Here is a 17,559-nt window from a genome sequence, read left to right on the forward strand (position 1 = left end):
AGAAACAAATCCATTATTGTCTATAAGATATGCTTTTACACTTCAAGACTTAATTGTAACAATATAATATGTGTAATTTGTTTGTACACATCTGGTCTTTTTTGGTTGGCTTGATTGATAATAGCTGAAAGGAAAATACAGTAATGACATCAGAGATTCAGCTCAAAATGAGGATTTCTTAAAGGGACCATTCAACCACTACCCCTCATGTTGCTCCAAACCTGCGCAAAATATTCATTTTAGGGTGCACTATGCCGTTAACGTTGTCTAAAATCTGTTAATCATATAAATACATCCTTACATTTTGGCCCCTCACAGTAAAAACATTTAACAACTTTTTATAAAGGAGTTTATTGGTTCTATTAACATGAAAATAAGAAATGAAACCAAGGTTCTACCCATAAATTCAATTGTTTAGCTATGACAGCTTCCATGAACAAACTTTATTATAGCACATACAGTATTATGCAAACCAGTGTCCATCTCTACTACACTCAGATTTCTCCTTCCAATTTAGTCCCATCTAGTCTTAAATCTGCATCATTCCTGCCCACAGTGAAAAGACTGACTACAGCAAGCAGAGTGGCCAGCATCATCCCTGCACAGCTAGCAAACATATGTCTGGTGCCACTTCCAGCCTCACCCGCCCCCGACCCAGAAACCTCCCCGTGAAGGGCCAGCAGCCCCAGGCAAGCCAGTAGATGGAGAGGCAAACGGAACCAAGCTAGCACAATGGCTCTGCGCTCCATTGGGATCACACGGCTCTGGAGAAAACTCACCGCAGGGAAATAAAGTCCACAGGCTAGTTCAAGCAGAATAAAGGCGAGCAGAGACTCCTTTGGCCTGGGTTGGCCAGGCACGGTAGAAAACATCAGCATGAAGAAGGAAAAGAAAGCTAGCAGCACAGCCAAGCAGAGAAGGTGACCTGGCTGGAGTCGATAAGGGGCTGATGTGGCAAGCCGGAAAAGTGTGGAGACTGCCATGCTGGCAGCCATCAAACTAGAGAAAATGATTCCCAAAGGAGGGCCATGCGGGTCCAGCACAGGGGGTCCAAAGAAACACAAAAATGTAGAGGACACTTTCAAAGAGTGCTTGCGCGCCACCCAATAGCATAACAAGGCGGTCTGACATCAAGCAGCGCAACCCCTCCAGACAGCCGCACCAGAAACAGGCCGGTGCTGATGTTTGCAACTTCACGGAGATTAGAGGGTTCATAAGAGGGCCGTTCTTGTCTCCGTGTGCACCCTCAGGTCTCTCCTCTTGACCCCATTCGAACAGCACAAACCAGCCACAGGCAGCAAGGCTCGGGATCGCCAAAAGAAACGGAGCGACTGGTCCCAGCCCCAGCCATTCTGCAAACAGGTTCGCCACGAGCCCGGCGTCTACCGCCAGTCCGTGATTCAAGTTTGCAACTTTGTTAAAAGTAACTGGGATCCATTCTTTGGGAAAGTCATGGACATCAATGTGACCATGCACATACCAGGCCTCAAACGTGGTGGTTAGCAGAGAGGTGGACAGGCCACCTAGGACACATCCTAGAATGAGAATAAAATAGTCCTGGGACAGTTTGGTAACACAGCAGATGGAATAGGCCAGACAGAACAGGAGACACGTCTGTCTTTGGCCCAGAATCTGTGGCAGCCAGCCAGCCACTGGAGCAAACAGCAAGCAAGAGGCAAGACCGCATACATATAGGATGGCGATCTGAGACTCCAGGAAGTTGTAATGTCGATAGAGTTTATAAAGGTAAGGTCCATGCAGCCAGTCTGCCCAGAGGGCCAGGAGATAGACCTTCAGAAAAAGGTTCTGGAAAAGTCGGAAGGCCGGATTGGCTGTCGGTGTGGCCTGGGGTGAGGTGAGACGGCAAGCTGTGATCTCTAATGCCACGCACAATCCAGACAAGACCGCAAATGCCAGATATGCTGTCACAAACATGATGGACCAAGATATGTCTTCAGGGGCACATAAGTGATGGGAGAACTTCTAAATAAACCTCAGTGGTGGATCATCTCCCTCTAATAGCTCTTGTTCCAATTAAAATTATGTTTTAGCTGTGGAATCCAAGAAAAACAAAAATATACAAAAATAGTATATTACACTATTTAAAGCAAATACTCAAACGTATCATGTTTTTTTGGATAAGGTTCAATGGTAATACCATGATTTTATTGGACATGTACCATGGTAGTACCATGGTATTCTTTGAAGTAATTTTGAGTAACATCAGAGACTATTTAGCAGAGACAGGTCACTTCTATAAAAATGAGTGGAGGAAATGGAAATGCCCAATGGTCAACGGATGTAGAAAAGGTACAAGTACCACTTTACAGATAAAAGAGCTAATCAGATTTTGGTGCAGACATCGCTTGTCAGTCAACTCGAGAATTAGCGCATTAGCTCGAAAAGCAGAGACATTTTAGCTTAAAACTGAGGAAAAGCTGCCAAATGTTTATAATGATACACACATATTTGAATACCAGTGTAGTCAGACTACTTGACTACTGATTTAAAATATGTTCTTTGATCATAATCTTGACCAACCTTTTTGAAGATTTCCCCAAATGTTCTCCAATTCAAGTAGAAGCTGAACTTTCATGACTGGAAATAGCTGCCTGGGAGCATTCTAAAGATGGACACAGTGTGACCTGACTTGCCTAAAAAGACTTACAGCACTGTTTTGTAATAGGAGAATTGTGGAAAAGTGTGTATGTATGTATGTGTGTGTATGTATATGTATGTATGTGTATGTATGTATATGTATATGTATGTATGTGTGTGTGTGTGTGTGTGTATATATATATATATACACACACACACATTTACATTTACATTTACACACACACACACACACACACACACACACACACACACACACACACACACATATATATGAGATAGACAGACAGACAGACACCTTTTAATAACTGTCTTACCAAAAGTTACAGTTCCCATAATGAGACTTTGGAGAAATACCATGCAGCTGGATAAACCCTATGAGGAATCAATCATGAGTTACCAATGACTTTCAAATAAAGCCACATGATCATTACAAGTACATAAATACAAACAGACGAAGCCACATAATAGATTTTTTTTAAAAAAAAACATGTTATGTATATGAATTTTATGTTTAGTTAAAAACATATCAATCGATTAATGGCATCATAATGATTTAAATTAACTTATTGTATAGGCTACTGTTGATTACCTACGGTTAAAAGCCTTTATAACGCTACCTTTCTCTTGACATTCTTCTTGAGGTTTAGCATAGTCTTTGCTGGGTTTTGGGAATAATATACATTTTCCATATCATGATTTCAAATTATTGTAACGCAGATCTGCATACAAAATTCACTTCTCTGTTCAACAATATCCTGGTGAGTTTCCGGGTTAATAAAACGTAATGACGCACATGATGGACGCTAGCGCTCTGCTTATGAATATTAAATACGCATCTCAACGTTCACATAGCATACCTATCCTGAGATTTGATCTATCTGATTGGCTGCAAAGGACGTTGGGCGCTGGGATAGGGGACGATTTAATGTATTAGGCTCATTATAGTGACTAATGCTCGAATTTCCGTACCGTAGGATGTCATTTTTTTATTATCATTAATATTCATGAGTAAAGAGATCCAGGACGAATTCATAATAAGAACACGGATACATGATTGGTCGAATCCGTAATATTCAAAAGAAAAGAGCGACCGTCTTATTCTGAGAAACTACCCAAACCTCTTCCCTTAAACCGAACCCTAACCAAGTAGCGCTTTCCTCATAAATATAAAGTATTTTTACAATGCCATCCATGTTTTTAGTTTCATTGATAGGTAGCTTTAAGCATTTGCTGTATAAAAAAGTAAAAATACAAATAAAACGTCGGCATGTCAAAATTAATATTCATGAGTTAAATATGCTACCGCAATTGGCCACTAGATGTCACTGTAACGCCGTTTTAAAAGCAATGCACAAGCTTTAATAATTTCAGACAGTGTCTTTGTGTTTCTCTGATAAACCAATACAAAAGACTGCTGTTCAATACAATATCACAAATAATGATGTAGCGTCTGCAAATTATTTGTTACAATGAGGAGGTACATTCTCAATTAATCTGACAACTTTTATTAGTAAGAATGCTAACTAAAGAATGAAGTGTATGCTTTTTCTCTGTTCTAAATGAAAACGGATTAACTGAGTCTGTTTGACAACTAACAGTTGACTGACAGTTTCAGGCCAGTTAAAATTATTTCTACTACACTTTGAAAAGCTCATCTACTAAATACAAGCATGAAAGCCCAAATGGTTTCTCTACTTAATCTTTAGAATGCAAAAAGGGTGTATTGGTGTTCCATATAAATCAGCTTTACTAAAAAATAAATATTCTAAAGCTCACTACATAGTTTATAATGTATTAATAATGCCAGATGATGCCACTTTAATATATTTTTGCTCAAGCCCAATGAATGAGTGTCTCTGTATTTACCTTTTAAATGAAGTTTTCAGACAATAAAACATAAATGCATTAATGCACAGATGGAAAAAACACATAACACAACAGAATATATAATCATATTTATATTGGTTCTACTGAAGAAAACTATTTACAAAATATACATTACAATATCATTGAATAACAATACTTTAACCATAATAATAACCAACAAAACCAATCAAATCAACCACCTGGACACAATAGTCCAAAATGTTTTCTTCACGTGCTCCGTGATATCAGTGAAGGGACTATGCTGGTGCCAGAGGATCAGGGGCTCTTTCCCAAAACACGCAAATGAAGTCCTTTGCATTACAAGGCACCAAACGCCCCATCTCAAGTCAAACACACAACATTACAAAAAAAACAACTGCATATCCTGTTCCTCTGATTGGAGCACATTCTGGTGCAACTGTGCAATATTTACAATAAAAAAACAGCAGAAGAAAAAATAACATAACATGCATAGGAGAGATTGCCTGCTGGTTTTGTATCCCTAGATCCAGATATATGTTCAAAGAGAACAGGTAAAATCCTTGACAAACTGTTTTCAGTATTATACTTGACAAACTGTTATAAAAAATGCAAATTAATAAATTACACTTGTATCTTCTAATTTCAAAAGTGAAATGGCATTTAAAATCAGTCTCTTTAACCATTTTCAAAGAACATTACTGGTCATTAGAGTACTTGTAGATACAGTTATGTTGTGCAATCATATGTTACACACCAACACAGGTGATACATAACTGTATTACTGATATAATGTGACATAATTGTATTAGAGATATCTATGTCTCATGTACGTGGTGTTTCCATCCCTTTCTCAAACACACAGGCACATTCACACACAATTGGCTTAAAAATGGTCCCTTAAGTAATTATTTTATTGTATGCATTGTGTAATTGCTGACTAAAGACTCTTTCGTCTACAGGGTTTGCAGGTTGTATTGAGAAATGACCCATTTTTGGTCTTTAAAAGTTCTGCGGTGAGCCTATTTATGATGATATGACACAAATATAAACAATGCTCTTAGAAGAGAGTTGCACAGAAGGGCAGATGGTAAATGGGGCAATGCATGTATGAATACGATGAGAAAAAGCTTTAAATGGAGATTTAGTCTCGTTTTCGGCTTGTCGAGCTTGTCGCCATCTGTCCATGTTGATAATCACATAACAAAATCAATGGTTCCTATGGGAACATGCTCAATGCCTCTCCATCTAAATGTGCATTCTTCCCCTTATTCAGGGAAAATCTTTTCTGATTGGCCAATCGTGGCTTTTGGGTGAGTGGCAGCTGCACATCCAATCAGGATAGCTCAGGGGTCGATTCGGAAGGCCAGCAGCTTATCGGAGTGAAGGTTGTTGAGGGTGCGCAGGTCTGGCAGGCGCAGGAGCAATTTGGGAAAGAGAGAGCTGTGATCGGGGCGGCGACGGATCATTATGGTGCGCAGTGCCCGGATGAGGCCCTCCTGTAACTGTTCAACAGCCACAGTATCCGAAATGCCAGAGCAATCTGTGGACAAATGAATAACAATTTATCATCTAATCAAAATAGCAACAAAAAAAAACTTTGTTACAATTCACACTGTTTTACTGTGTGAAGTCTAATCACTTAGATAAAGCACAACTCTCCTCAACAAGCTGCACAATTTGAGATATGATTCATGTCCATAGCACAAATGTTGTGGGACGAGTCCAAAGTGTAATTCTAAGGGTTAAAGGTTTACTATTACTAAGTAACTTTTGAACTCTTTGTGTTCTTACCTGCAGAAACCAGCACCACAGCCATAAAAAGTGCCAACTCATCTGAATCCAGGCCCAGAGAGCAAAGCTTTGCGCTGAATTCAAACATGGCATCCAGCAAGGAGCCCATGCCCAGTCCTCTAAGCGTTGCCAGCGGGTATGTCTGACCATTTAGGAAAGTCACAGTTCTTTCCTTTGGGTTGAAAAGTGAACAAAACCTCACCATAAGCACCTGCAAAAGAAAACAAGATGCCTGAATCAGACGAAGGAAAACTAACTGCACTCTAAATGTGATGGTTAAAGGAAAGGTTCACCCAAAAATATGAATTTGTGATTATTTGTGTCCTGCTCCATAATTCTGAGGTTTATTTTAATTATTATATCACCCAACATTTAAATGATTATATTTCGCCAATGGATTGGAGTAGGAACATATCATTGATGTCATGTAGAAAGCTGAGACTTTCCTCCAAATGTGTTTCTGGGTCAAAGTGACTCAAAATGATGGAGCAGGTCACATTTATTCACCCTTTCAACGATTTTCTTTCTTTTGGTCAAAGCTGTTCTTCTTCTTTCAATTAAAGTAAATGGCGACTTTTAACACAAAGCTCCAAAAAGGACAGCAAAAATACAATAAAATTAGTCCATATGTTCTAAATCCATATGATAGGTTTTTGTGAGGAACAGACCTAGTCATGATAAATCATGATTTAAACTGATGGAGGACAAGATTTTCAGTTAAAAACAAATTACATTTTGGTTTGTTTTTCTCATTGTATGTATAGCTATTGTATTGTTTCAGAAGACTTGGAATTTAGCACATAAATTATATGGACTTCTTTTATGGTATTTTGTGGTGCATTCTTGTCCTTTTGGAGCTTGAATTATTAAAGAAATATTTCACCCAAACATTATATTCCTCTCATTGTTTTCCTGTGGCTCAAACTCGTATGATTTTCCTTTTTCCACGGAACACAAACAAAAGATATTTTCATAGATGTATGATGTGTTTATCCCCATATAATGCAATTCAATGGGGTCAAACACTTTCAAGCTCCACAAAGCAAGGCAGCATAAAGATAATCCATATTACTCGAGTGGTTTAATCCATGTTTTCTGAAGAGATCTAATCTGTTTCAGGTGAGAAACAGACAAAAGTGTAATTCCTTTTTTACTATAAATATTAACATCTGCAGGCTCGTTGGAGAACTAACGAGAGAAGCTCGTTAACTCTTTGTATCACTTCAAAAGACATGCATTGTTTAAACTACTCGAGTATGGATTAATTTTGTGCAGCCTTTATGTTCTATTTGGAGCTTGAACGTTTTGGACCCCACTGACTTGCATTGTATGGACAAAAACAAATAATATATCCTTTAAAATATTTTTGTTTGTGTTCTGCATAAGAATGAAAGTCATACAAGTTTGAGATGGCATAATGGTGAGTAAATGATGAGAGAATGATCATTTTGGGGTGAACAATTCCTTTAAGAATGTTTCATCAATCTGACCCCACTTGAGGGTGAGTAAATTATAACAAACATTTAATCTAGGAGTTAACTATTCCTTTAATGCTTTAGCAACAATTAAATGATTGTTAAATGTCAGGAGAGACTTATGGGGATCATGTGATCAATACCTGGAATGTGCCTGCTTTAAGCAACATGACTTGATCATGCTGGCAGAGCTCCTGGAAACCTGGAATGCCCTTCGCAAACTCAACCACTTCACGCACAGCTGGGGTGAAGCACTGCGAGAAAGATTCCCACACCTGCTGACTCGAGATGCCAGGTGCTGACACGGGGCATGCATTCAATGGACAGGCCTGGAGGAGACACAGTGTGAGGCATTTTTATTACCCCATTGTAAGGGTTTCCTATGCTCTCTATGAGAGCCTAATTTATTGATCTTTTCTTTTTTTATGATCTTACATTTATTTTAGTTTAAAGGCCTCCACACAAGGCTTCATAAATGTAATATTACTGCTTTATTTAATGACACTATGACATACAGTTTCTCTCTAAACACTACTCACCAGCACTTTGGAGCCGGCAGCCAACTTCAACGGACACAAAGTCTGGCTTTGGGACTCCCCAACTGGGTAGCTGTTGTACTTGGCCTGAGAAGGCTGTGGGGATGGGCTAACACTAGATTGGGAGGGATTTTGGCTGAACGAAGGAGCGTAGCAGTACCGAATGTTGTCCATCAATGAGACGGGGCATTTGCTCTCACTGGAAGCAACTGGGCAGCGAGGTGGAGCTGAAAAGCTTTCATGGGAAGCCGAGTGATATCCCACAAGTGGGTTAGCATGATTGTAGGTGGAGTCCTGAGAAGGGTTGTTTTGAAAAGTGCATGATCCATTGCTGGTGTTGATGCGGACTGCTCTCTTGTTGGTCTGGTGGTCCTGTGTGTTTGTGAAGATGTCCTGGTAGGCACGGGATAAGGCACCAATGGCCTCTTTGGATTGGCTCTCAGTGGGGCTGGGAGGTGCTTCGTGTTGTGGGGAGGTTTCCATGCCCATGGTAGACAATTCGTTGAGGCTGTTCATGTAGCTTTGCATCTCATCCAACAACCGCTGCTTCTCTCGTTTAGGAATGCGGCCAAAGCGCACAGCTGGGGGTCAGATAGAGAGACACAATAGGTTTAAAATCAAAATGAAATCAAAATTTAGCCCATATAATTTCTTAGTAAATGTCTCTGGTGTGCATAAAACATAAGCACATGTTATTGAAAAAATTTAAACAAAATCTAATAAAATCTTTCATCAAAATGCAATAACTTTATCTGAAACAACTGTTTTTCCTCTACTAAGGTAACCAAGGCCACACAGGTGAGAAAAATAATATTAGCCAATAAAATCATACCGCTCCAATTTATACAAACCAATATTGCATTTGCCATCAGAATAACCAATATACCAGAGCATAAAGAAATCCTACTAATTTACCATCAACATTTTCATTGATGTGACCCATTTCTTTCATACTGTAGCACATGGGGATACAAGATCTAACCTAATCCAATAAAATAAAGTAATGCTGGAAAAAAAGCATAGCGGCTGTGCAAGAGACAACTTGCTAACAGCATGCCTAACCTCTGGTCATCCTGGTGTTAAATATAGATGAACATAAAATGTGTTGGTGTAGAGTTGGATGCACTCGCATCTTTTACAAGCCCCTCACTCTCCTCTCCAATGTCATCTCCCTCCTTTAAGAAAGTCAGTCAGCTGTTGAGTCTAAAAATAGCACCTATGGTACCATATGTTGCCTTCCCCCACTCTTAATTTCTCTCTCATTCACTACCTCCCCTTCCTCTCTTCATCCTTCTGCTACTTTGCCTCCCTCTTTCAAGCTGTAAGTAGGGCAGTGGGTCAGGCAGAACGTGATGACAATGCCATGGTAATTGAGAGAGAAACTAATGACTGTGATGAGAAATAGAGAAGAGAAAAGAGAAGAGAAAAAAGAAGGAAAGAGAAAAGGGAAAAGGAAAGGAAACGGGAAAGGATACGCAAGGGAAAAAAGGAAAAGGAAAGGAAACTTAAAATGAAATGAAAATGGAAAGGAAAGGAAGGGGAAAGGAAGGGAAAGGAAAGAGTAAAAGAAAAGAAAGGGAAATTAAATTAAAATGAAAAGAAAAGGAAAGAACAGGTAAAGGAAAGGAAAGTACATAGAAATTAAAGGGAAAAAGAAAATGGAAAGGACAGGAGCACAATGCATCATTTGGTGGACTGAGGTGACAGTCAGTGTGAGGTTTTGTGGTACATCCTGGGTAGAGAGAGGGCGGAGCTGGACCATATATCATATATGTCCCATAAAACCAGCATCCGAGAAACTGAGATAAGCCTAAACAGGGGTAACATGTCTTCAGTGTGTTTTGTTCTGCAGCGAAAATGCAATCACTGCATGACAAATATTTTTCTATGCCAAGTCTGCCACTGACTTACCACTTACTCAAACATTTGACACTGAACTAGAACAAAAATTCTTGGTATGAATCTACAAAGGTCGTAATTTGTTCATCACACACGAAACAATGTGACACATATATACCGCCAGAGTGCTGCACTGAATACTAGTCTATGAAATATCAAGACAATGGCGAAAATGAAACCACGCCATCGTGTCAAAGCAAACATCTGTTTGTATCACACAACCAAAATCACACTATTGACTGCAATGAAATCAGGGCATCTATTGTGGCTTTTGAGGCAGTTATATGAGGCTTTCCTGTTTGTGCAATAGGACCTATCAGAGAAACAGGTTTCTAGGTTGTGGACCCTACAATTTACAGGCACCAGGGTTAAAATGACTGTTTACCTCCTCCAGTGGACTAATTTCTTTTGGTGCCTACTTAGAACAAAAGCACAATCCGCTAACGCAGCCAACCCCTTTCACACAGATCCTCTTCTACTGCATACTGATTACAGCGTGTGAAATGCTGCCGAGAATCTATCAGAAGTCTAAATAGGTATTAGCCTAAATAGGTCATAATGTACAAGTATAATATGGATGTCATTTTTGCTATCTGGTTCTTTAAAAAAATGTCTACCTAATCTCACTGAATGATGTTCAATGAAACATGTTACTATCCCCATATCTTTGCACAATGATTTCTACATGGCTCATTGTACATATTATGGCAGTTTTCTGTTGAAATGAACACTAGAGGCACTAAAACAACTACACATTTCCTGTGAAAAATGGCAGATTATCAGTTCATAAATGCCTGTTTCTCACACAATGCTATCTTCTGACATCTAAACACTTTTACTAACTCATGACTTGTTCTACTGATGGGAGAGAGGAGTTCAGATGCATGCCTTTTTCTGCATCCCTTGTGTAATTATTGCTGCCACACAACATTAATTGCTGAGGATGTTGTAAGGGCAAGAGTGTGGTAGTTAAGTCGCCCGTGTTCCAGTTTCTCAAAATAATTCCAGTATTTGCTGCAGTTTTATAGATGACAAATAGCTTCAGGGACTGTGTGACTCCATTCCTCATAAATCATATTCTCAATGAGGGATCGGGAGGCAGAGATAGGGAACATGCGGAAGGGGGAGTGTAAACCAACTGAGAGAAGAAGGCGAGAAAAAGGAGAGACCACAAAGTGCAAGCGAGAGATGAAAACGATTGCGCATCCAAACTAAATGAAACTTGCTCTCTTGAAAGTTGCCAACATTGCAAGACTAAAAAAAGAAAGTAGGTTGTGATGGGCAGGGTGTGGTTCTGGGCTGTGCTATGATATGAACGTATGACTTTTTACTTTTTTTCATATACTCACCATCACGGGACATGCCAACAGACATGCATTTCTTGAAGCGGCAGTGTTGGCAACGGTTGCGGTTCATGCGCATGATCAGACAGTTCTCATTCTTCACACACATCTTGTAGTTGATGCTCTGCTGAATGCTACGCCGGAAGAATCCCTGGAAACAACAAAATACATGTGATATGATGAAAAAAATATGCTATGACACAAAAGACTCTGCACATTTTGATATTTACAACACTGAAACACAGCAATGGGCACCAGAATACAGTATGTTGCATTTTTTGGTGAGAAACAAAAACGTTTGCAGTGAAAATCTTGATATTCCTTGCACGCTTGTTTACAGTAGCTCACATGTTCAAGCAAGAATTGGCATGGTTTCGATTTCAAATGAAAAATTACTTAAATTCAAGTTGTTTCTCACCAAAACCTATTGTAAGAGCCAAATAAGAATTAGTTCATCTAAAGTAATAGTTTAATTTAAAAACAGTTAAGTGTTAAAAAAGGAAACTATTTCTTGAAAATTCATTAGAAATGTATTGGTATAAAATCCATAATTTAGTAATGTTTAGGTTTGATAACATTTCAGTGTTTGAGCTTCCAATCAGGTAGTATTACGTCATAGCGTATTATGTGATGTAGTTTTTAGTTTGAAGTTAGAAATGTTGGAAGCAACACAGTTTTTTGACCGTGCGTACCATGTATGTGTACTTTTTATGTTAAATAAGTAAACATTTAAAAAGAAGACCGTTTGGTTTGTTCGTGTTTCAAATACTGGTTGTATTAAGACTGACTTCAAAAGGTGGTAGAAGAATTAGAAGAAACGAGACGCCATCACATTAGTCAAAAAACTCGCTAAAATAAGCGGTCACGGAAAACGGGTGATCCGCCAAGGCTTTCTCCAAGGTATCGAAAACTACCTTTTATCTATGAGGATGGTCAAGGAAGGACGTGATACGGATGCATGAAGATAATGAGTGAGTTCGGAAGAAAACGAAAAAAACCTACGGCTCTGTGTTAGAAACTGCAAACGGTGAACTTCTCCCTGCATAAAACGTATGCTGATAGCAAGCTTGATTCAGTCAATGCGGAGGTGTGGCGATCTTTAAGAAGTTGTTTTGCACTCGGTTTATTAAGAAAAAAAATTATCTGAAGAAAGTGCTCCGTTTGCATGCTTACAACTAAAGAATTAACTCTGCAATTTGTAAGATGGCTGAGGAAGGTGAACATAGATGTATCGAGGATACAATGGAACAGGGAAGGTCACATAAGCTGACAGAGAAGGCATTAGAGGAGAGATTGCAGAGGTGCATTGCACTGAGGAGACGAACATTAGGAACTCTGACAAGCAAAAGAAAAGAGTTAGAGACAATGATGAGTGATGCTCAAAATTTACAAATGGTGAAAAATATGATGGAAAATGATTTTGCAACGTCACTAAATGAGTTTAACCGTCTCAACAACGAAGTTGCAAATCTTTTGACTGAAGATGAAAAAACATTTGATCAAGAGAACTGGGTCGAACTTAAAATGGCAACAATTAGAGGATTTATGAAAATGACTAAAAAGTGGATTGCAACTAAGCATGAACCCATACTGACAGTGGAAAATGTACTGCAAGAAGAAAATAATGTGGTTGATTATTTGCAAGAAACTGTTAAATCAAATGACAGCGTTTCACAGGTAGGGGTCAGCGATGTTGCACATGCAAGCCAACGTGGATCACAAGTAAGTCGAACTTCAGTTGCATCACGAGTATCGTCAACAAGAGCTAGACAGGAAGCAGAACATGCAGCCCTGCTCGAACGTGCTGCAGCACTAAAGAAAATGCAACAGCTTGAGTTTGAAGCAGCTAGAATCAAAGCTGAAAAGGATGAGTTAGAGTTGGAAACTGCATTAGCTGAGAGCAAAGCAAAATTAAGGGTGCTTAAAGAATATGAGAGATCTGAAGATGATTTGAGTAGCTACATAACAGCACAAAAGCCACGAGGTGGACATGTGAAGGAAAGAACTAGCATTATGCTCCCACAACAAGCTAATACTGAACATTCATGTTCAACCACAAACGCGACACTCCGAATACAACAACAGTCACAATCAGTCTCCAATTATTTGCCTAATGCTCAAGCTAACAGAGGTGATGACATACTAGCGGTTATGCAAAAACAGAATGTAATCACTGAGTTACTTGTAAAACAACAGCAGCTATCTCATCTACCAACAAAAGACATTCCTGTGTTCAAGGGTGATGCGCTACAATACAAATCTTTCATGAGGGCATTTGAGCACGCAATAGAGCAGAAAACCAGCAATGATCAAGATAAATTGTACTTCTTGGAACAATTTACGGCCGGTGAACCTCAAGAGCTTGTTCGCAGCTGTGCTCATATGACACCTAACAAAGGTTACTGCGAGGCAAAGCGATTACTTCATAAGCACTATGGGGATGAATTACGGATTGCCAGTGCGTACATTGACAAAGCACTCAAATGGCCTCAAGTGAAGTCTGATGATGGGAAAGCATTGAACGCCTATGCAATGTTTTTGATTGGATGTCGCAATACTATGGAAGACATCGAATTCTTAGAGGAGATGGACAACCCAACCAACTTACGGACAGTGGTGTCTAAGCTACCGTACAAAATGAGGGAACGTTGGCGTGCTGAAGCTTATGACATGAAAGAGCGAAGAGGCAGGAGAGCAAAGTTTGCTGATTTGGTGAACTACATAGACCGCCAAGCTAGAATAGCGATGGATCCCCTCTTTGGTAATATTTCAGACAGCCGCCCAACCTCTAGTGGAAAGATTGACCATAAAGATAAGCATTATGGAAGGAAAGAGGTCCGTGGAAGCAGTTTCGCGATCAATGTTTCCACCGAAACCAAAGGGCCTCAAGAAACACATGTTAAACCAGCGAACTCAAGTAAAACTGTGAGTGCCTTTGAGAAGCCGTGTTTGTACTGCCAGCAACCTCACACCCTTGCCTCATGTAGCAAAATCAAAGATCAACCACATAAAGAGCGTGTGGATTTCTTAAAACTGAAGGGCTTATGTTTTGGATGCTTAGTTCCGGGTCATCTTAGCAAATTCTGCAAAAGAAGAATTGAGTGTAAAGAATGTGCTTTAAAGCATCCAGACATTCTGCACATAATAAAAGAAGAAGGTTCTGTCTCACCTGAAAAGAAAGATGGTCGTCATGGAAGTGAAGTATCGTGTGCTCAAGTTTCTATTCTGCAAGAGTCCTGTAGCCTCACGGGGGGCCGGAGAAGCGAAATGTGTGCTGTCAATAGTACCGGTGAAGATCAAGTCGAAAAAGAGTGACAAATGTGTTGAAACATACGCCTTTCTGGACCCGGGAAGCACAGCAACGTTCTGCACAAAGGACCTGCAAAAGAAACTGAACATTAAAGGGAAACCGACACGAATACTTCTTAGCACCATGGGTCAAGACAAACCAGGAGAACAGAAGCTCATGAATAGTTTCGTCATATCAGACCTGGAAGTGTGTGGGCTGGAAGACACCAAGTTCATTGAGCTACCTAAGGTGTTCACTCATAGCAACATACCTGTTCACACCGAGAACATACCTAAACAGTCAGATATCCAGAAGTGGCCTTATCTCAATGAAGTACGCTTGCCAGAGATAGCAGCGGATGTAGGTCTGCTTATTGGAGCTAACTGTTCAAGAGCAATGGAGCCATGGCACGTTATTAATGCTGAGGATGGAGGCCCTTATGCCGTGAAGACTGCCATTGGCTGGGTTGTCAATGGGCCTGTAAGAAAGGAACTGGATGATGCAATGAATGAAACGCCTACGTTTTCAGTAAACAGAATCTCTGTGATGGAGATTGAGAAGCTGCTGGTTCAACAGTATAACACTGATTTTCCAGAGCGTAACTACGATGACCGAGAGGAGATGTCTCATGAAGACAAACAGTTTTTGCACTTTGTGCAGAAAACGGCAATTTTTGAGAACGGGCATTACAGCATTGGACTGCCAATCAGGAATGAGAAGCTCCAAATGCCTAACAACCGTTGTGTGGCGGAACAGCGCATAGCCTGTTTGCTCAGAAAGTTCAAGAAGAATCCTGAATTCTTTGAAGAGTACAAGGGCTTTATGGAGACCATAATTGGCAAAGGTTACGCTGTCCAAGTTCCATTCCAACAGCTGAACCAGGACAGCAACAGGCTGTTTTACATACCACATCACGGGGTGTATCACCCGAAGAAAGGAAAGCTGCGGGTGGTCTTCGACTGCACAGCTTCGTTTCAGGATAGGTCTCTGAATAGTGAGCTGCTCCAAGGACCTGACTTGACCAACACGTTAGTTGGTGTCCTTTTAAGATTTCGTGAGGAGCCAGTAGCTATAATGGCGGACATCGAGTCGATGTTTTATCAGGTCAAGGTACCAGAACGTGACGCAGACCTACTCCGTTTTCTTTGGTGGCCCAACGGCAAGTTGAACGAGCCTATGGAGGAATTTCGAATGACCGTGCACCTCTTCGAGCCACTTCCTCACCAAGTGTTGCCTCATATGCACTGAAAAGAACTGCTGAAGATAACAGGGCTGATGCATCTCCAGAAGCTGTCCGGACAGTCCTGCGCAACTTCTACGTGGATGACTGTCTGAAGAGTGTAGCTAAAGAAGAAGATGCGGTGACCTTAGCTAGAGATCTTCGGACCCTGTGTGCCAGCGGAGGCTTCACTTTAACAAAGTGGATGAGCAATAGCAGGAAAGTGTTAATGTCAATCTCTGAAGTGCATAGAGCCAGTGAAGTGAAAGATCTGGATCTAAGACATGACGCTTTGCCGGTCGAGAGGACCCTCGGTGTACAGTGGGACACAGAAACTGATACTTTCACCTACAGTATGAAGCTGCAAGACAAGCCGATGACCAGAAGAGGCATTTTATCAGTAGTGAATTCCATCTACGACCCACTTGGCTTTCTGGCTCCAGTCATCTTGCCCGCTAAACTTCTGTTGAAAGATCTTTGTAAAGAAAAATACGGATGGGATGAGAACATTGGCGGAAAACACGCTGAAGATTGGAAAAGATGGATCAAAGACGTCAGTCATCTCTCTACCTTCCATGTGAGCAGGTGTTTGAAGCCTACAGATTTTGGATGCACTGCAGCAGCACAGTTACATCATTTTTCAGACGCTTCAGAGTCTGCATACGGCACAGTGTCTTATCTGCTGCTAGAGAATAGCCAAGGTGAGAAGCGTTGTGCATTCCTCATGGGGAAGTCAAGAGTGGCCCCACTCAAACTGGTCACCATTCCCAGACTGGAGTTGACTGCAGCAGTTGTCGCTGTTAAAATAGACAAGATGTTACATCAAGAGCTTCAAGTTCCACTGCAACGATCTATTTTCTGGACAGACAGCACTACAGTGCTCAGATATATTGACAGTGAAACTGCTCGTTTTAAAACATTTGTTGCGAACAGAATCTCGTTGATCCGAGAAGCAACCAAGCCATCGCAATGGAAGTACGTCAGAACAACGGAAAATCCTGCAGATCAAGCCAGCAGGGGCCTGAAAGCTAAGAGTTTGGTCCAAGGAGGAATATGGATCAATGGGCCGGACTTCTTGCTGAACAATGAATGTGACTGGTCAGAACAGCCTGTGCAAAGGAAAGAAAGCTTTCAAAATGATCCGGAAGTCAAGAATGGAGCTACAATCAATATGATCAAAGTTGAAGAAAACATTGAACCAATTAACAAACTAATCAACTATTACTCGGACTGGCATAAACTAAAAAGATCAGTGGCCTGGATTTTAAAGGTGAAGGAAAATCTGTGGAAACTGAAAGAGGAAAGAAAGGAAATATCAAGAACTATCAGGCAAACTGAAAAGGACTCTGAAAAGGAAAGATCAAAGTTAAAACAACAAATGAAGAAATTCAAAGCAACAGAAAATAAATCACTTACCTTGGACGATCTAGTTGCTGCAGAGTCAGAAATTATCCAATTTAGTCAAAAACAACAGTTTGGAGAAGAAATCAAAGTACTGGAGAAAGGTAAACCGCTCAGACGCAGCAGTCAGCTGTTCAAA

At 40.3% G+C, this 17,559-nt stretch overlaps 1 protein-coding gene and 1 pseudogene across 2 annotated transcripts in view; both read right to left on the reverse strand.

Annotated features, from left to right (window-relative positions):
* Positions 1–80: 80 nt before the first annotated feature.
* On the reverse strand, positions 81–2,552 carry LOC127629024 (molybdate-anion transporter-like; annotated as a pseudogene).
* Positions 2,553–4,589: 2,037 nt separating this feature from the next.
* nr1d4a (nuclear receptor subfamily 1, group D, member 4a) overlaps positions 4,590–17,559 on the reverse strand; it is a 29,693-nt gene continuing 16,723 nt past the window's right edge. For both annotated transcript variants that reach the window (XM_052106035.1, XM_052106036.1), the window contains exons 4-8: positions 11,518–11,662; positions 8,273–8,850; positions 7,877–8,062; positions 6,259–6,469; positions 4,590–6,007 (exon numbers count right to left, since the gene is read on the reverse strand). In XM_052106035.1, the coding sequence (XP_051961995.1) occupies positions 5,811–6,007; positions 6,259–6,469; positions 7,877–8,062; positions 8,273–8,850; positions 11,518–11,662 (1,317 nt within the window). In that variant the 3' untranslated portion in view covers positions 4,590–5,810. The remainder of the gene's footprint in view (positions 6,008–6,258; positions 6,470–7,876; positions 8,063–8,272; positions 8,851–11,517; positions 11,663–17,559) is intronic.

The sequence above is a fragment of the Xyrauchen texanus genome, chromosome 35, assembly GCF_025860055.1.
Source record: "Xyrauchen texanus isolate HMW12.3.18 chromosome 35, RBS_HiC_50CHRs, whole genome shotgun sequence".
Classification (NCBI taxonomy): domain Eukaryota; kingdom Metazoa; phylum Chordata; class Actinopteri; order Cypriniformes; family Catostomidae; genus Xyrauchen; species Xyrauchen texanus.